The sequence below is a fragment of the Phalaenopsis equestris genome, unplaced genomic scaffold, assembly GCF_001263595.1.
Source record: "Phalaenopsis equestris unplaced genomic scaffold, ASM126359v1 Scaffold000002, whole genome shotgun sequence".
NCBI classification, from domain to species: Eukaryota; Viridiplantae; Streptophyta; class Magnoliopsida; order Asparagales; family Orchidaceae; genus Phalaenopsis; species Phalaenopsis equestris.
In genome coordinates, this window is record NW_018164444.1 from 67,429,967 (window position 1) to 67,432,479 (window position 2,513).

A 2,513-nucleotide genomic window follows, 5' to 3' on the forward strand; every position below is an offset into this window, starting at 1 on the left:
CCTCCATTGGACGAGAGCCTCTCCACGTCACAGTAGATAGCCTATCAAAGTCCTCACCTTTCTCTCTTTATTGAAACAAAGCCAACCCTCCACTGTCCCCAATCCCATCTCTTCACCCCAAAACCTCCACCGCCGCCTCCGCCGCCGCCATACTCCAGCCAAAATGGCCGCCGCCGCATCCGCAGCCGCTGCCGCGGCAGTGGGCTCATGCTCCACCACCATAGCTCGCCGACATCTTCGCTACAACTTCCTAATCAAAACCATGGCCGCTCGAACTCCCCCATTTCCCTCTCTCAGGCATTTCATCGAACAGATTTCGATCGTCGCTGCTCCCCATGGAAGAAAACTTCCAAGGATGACGGCGGCCGTCGCGCAGGAGGAGGCTGCTGCAGTGGCAAAGGAACAGATGGTGAAAGCTGAGGAAGAAGAGGAATCGACGGAGAGCACCAAGCTTTATTTTGGTAATCTGCCTTACCATTGCGATAGTGCGCAGCTGGCTGGAATGATACAGGAGTACGCAAGCCCTGAGATGGTTGAGGTAAGAAGAGATAAGCGTAAATTACTGTTCTTTCATTTTGTTGATGTTGTTCATGATTTAATTTTCATTCTTTCAATAATTTGTTCATTTATATTCATTTATTTTCTATTCATTTATTTTCTATAAATTTAATTATCTGAGTGTTTGTGATGTTATGCAAATCTGTAATATTTTTCACAGGAATGTTGCATGCAGACTTATCTTTTGATTATATATATAGTTGCATTTTGTAGCTTAGCTTGCAAATTAGGGAGAGTCGTCTTAGATGATTTGGTCACATTAAACTTTGACCATCTGATGATCCGATCAAAAGAGTAGATATTTTAGATTCGACTTATGTTAAGAAAGGCAGAGGTAAACCTATAAAGACTTGGGCATATTGTATAAACAAAATGATCTTGATTTATTAGAATTAAATGAAAATATGACACAAAATAGGATGCAATGGAGAAAAAAGATTCATGTAGCCAACCCCACTTAGTGGGATATAGGTTTTGTTGTTGTATATTGTAGCTTAGCTTGCCACGGGGGCCTCTCTTGGGCAATCTGTCATGCCAAATCCTCTTTCATGCCCTTATGGCGCCACACCGAATCCAATTTAACTCTTAGTTTACTTAAAATGATACTAAATTTGAGATAATTCAGACAGCAATTAACTTGGGTCCTTTTAAGATAATCTGATAATCATATTACCTCATTCTTATGTCTTAATGTTCTTGCCTTTTTTTCCAGGTGCTATATGACAGAGACACGGGGAGGAGCAGAGGTTTTGCATTTGTCACTATGGCTACTGTGGAAGATTGTGAAGCTGTCATCTCCAATCTTGATGGAAGTGTTGAGTACTAAACTTTTTTGGATTCTTTGCATAACTAAACTATTTCTTGAGTTCTCTAAAACATTTTTTTTTTTCTGGGACTGGGAAACAAATTTCAGCAATATTGGCGGTAGAACGCTAAGAGTTAACTTTTCAAACAAACCTAAGCCCAAAACGCCCCTATACCCAGAGAGCGAGTTCAAGCTCTTTGTGGGCAATCTTTCATGGTCAGTTACCTCTGAGGCTCTGACAAAGGTGTTCCAAGAGTATGGCAACTTGGTTGGAGCTCGAGTTCTCTATGATGGCGAGACCGGACAGTCTCGTGGCTATGGCTTTGTTTGCTACTCTACGAAGGAAGAGATGGAGGCTGCCATGGAAGCCCTCAATGAAGTGGTAGGTATTTTGGAATTTTTTCTGAATTACCATATTGTTAGAAGCTTGGGATATAGATTTAACTCATTTTGAAATTTAGAATGATATAATACTCAAATCGAACAATTTTTTAACGGGTGCTACTAGAAATAAATGAGTCACTTTAGATATAATATATTTCATGAACGAGTAAAGTATTTCACTTGAAAATGAGTTATGTCATACTAATATAAGATAGTTGCTATGTTTCTTGTGTTTGTAGGATTTGGAAGGAAGGGCTATGCGGATAAGCTTGGCTTTAGGGAAGAAGACTTGAATGTATGAAGATTTGATGCTGCACAAGCTATACAATAGGCTTTTTATTGATAAATCCTATGATCAAAATAAATAATACAAAAGATTCTTTTTGAAACTTTAATCTAAGATGAATTTATTTTTTGATCATGGAAATTGAGCAATTAGATATATATGATTGAATTCCAGGAAGTATTATTTTGATAACTTTACTCTTTGTTTATTTGTTAATAATTGTAGAATAAAAAATAGCTTTAAATTACAGGGATAACAGATAGAAAACAATGAGAAAGGTTGAAAATTGTTAGTTTCTTGAATTGAGAAAGAAAAAAACTTAAAAGAATTGCTGTAGATCGAAGGGAAAATAAGAACCACACATTTTTTGTGCAACCTTACAATATTTAAACTTGGAGCTAATAACAAACTTTCAAGAAAAAGACCTAAAAAACAGTCAAAAAAATAATAAGAAATAAAATCTAGACAAATGGTAACTAA

General features: G+C 37.6%; 1 protein-coding gene across 1 annotated transcript; it reads left to right on the top strand.

Moving 5' to 3' along the window:
- Positions 1-2,203, top strand: LOC110031522 (29 kDa ribonucleoprotein, chloroplastic-like). Its single transcript, XM_020734770.1, has 4 exons — positions 1-538; positions 1,271-1,377; positions 1,472-1,745; positions 1,987-2,203. Exons 1-4 carry the CDS (start codon positions 164-166, stop codon positions 2,038-2,040), a joined length of 810 nt encoding a protein of 269 aa, XP_020590429.1. The 5' UTR covers positions 1-163; the 3' UTR covers positions 2,041-2,203.
- The last annotated feature ends 310 nt before the right edge of the window (positions 2,204-2,513 follow it).

Bases quoted from the DNA above. Each gene is read 5' to 3' on its own strand.
- LOC110031522 (XM_020734770.1), top strand. From the start codon at position 164: ATGGCCGCCGCCGCATCCGCAGCCGCTGCCGCGGCAGTGGGCTCATGC. The intron at 539-1,270 runs GTAAGAAGAGAT...CTTTTTTTCCAG, and splicing joins CAAGCCCTGAGATGGTTGAG to GTGCTATATGACAGAGACAC. The intron at 1,746-1,986 runs GTAGGTATTTTG...TTGTGTTTGTAG, and splicing joins TGGAAGCCCTCAATGAAGTG to GATTTGGAAGGAAGGGCTAT.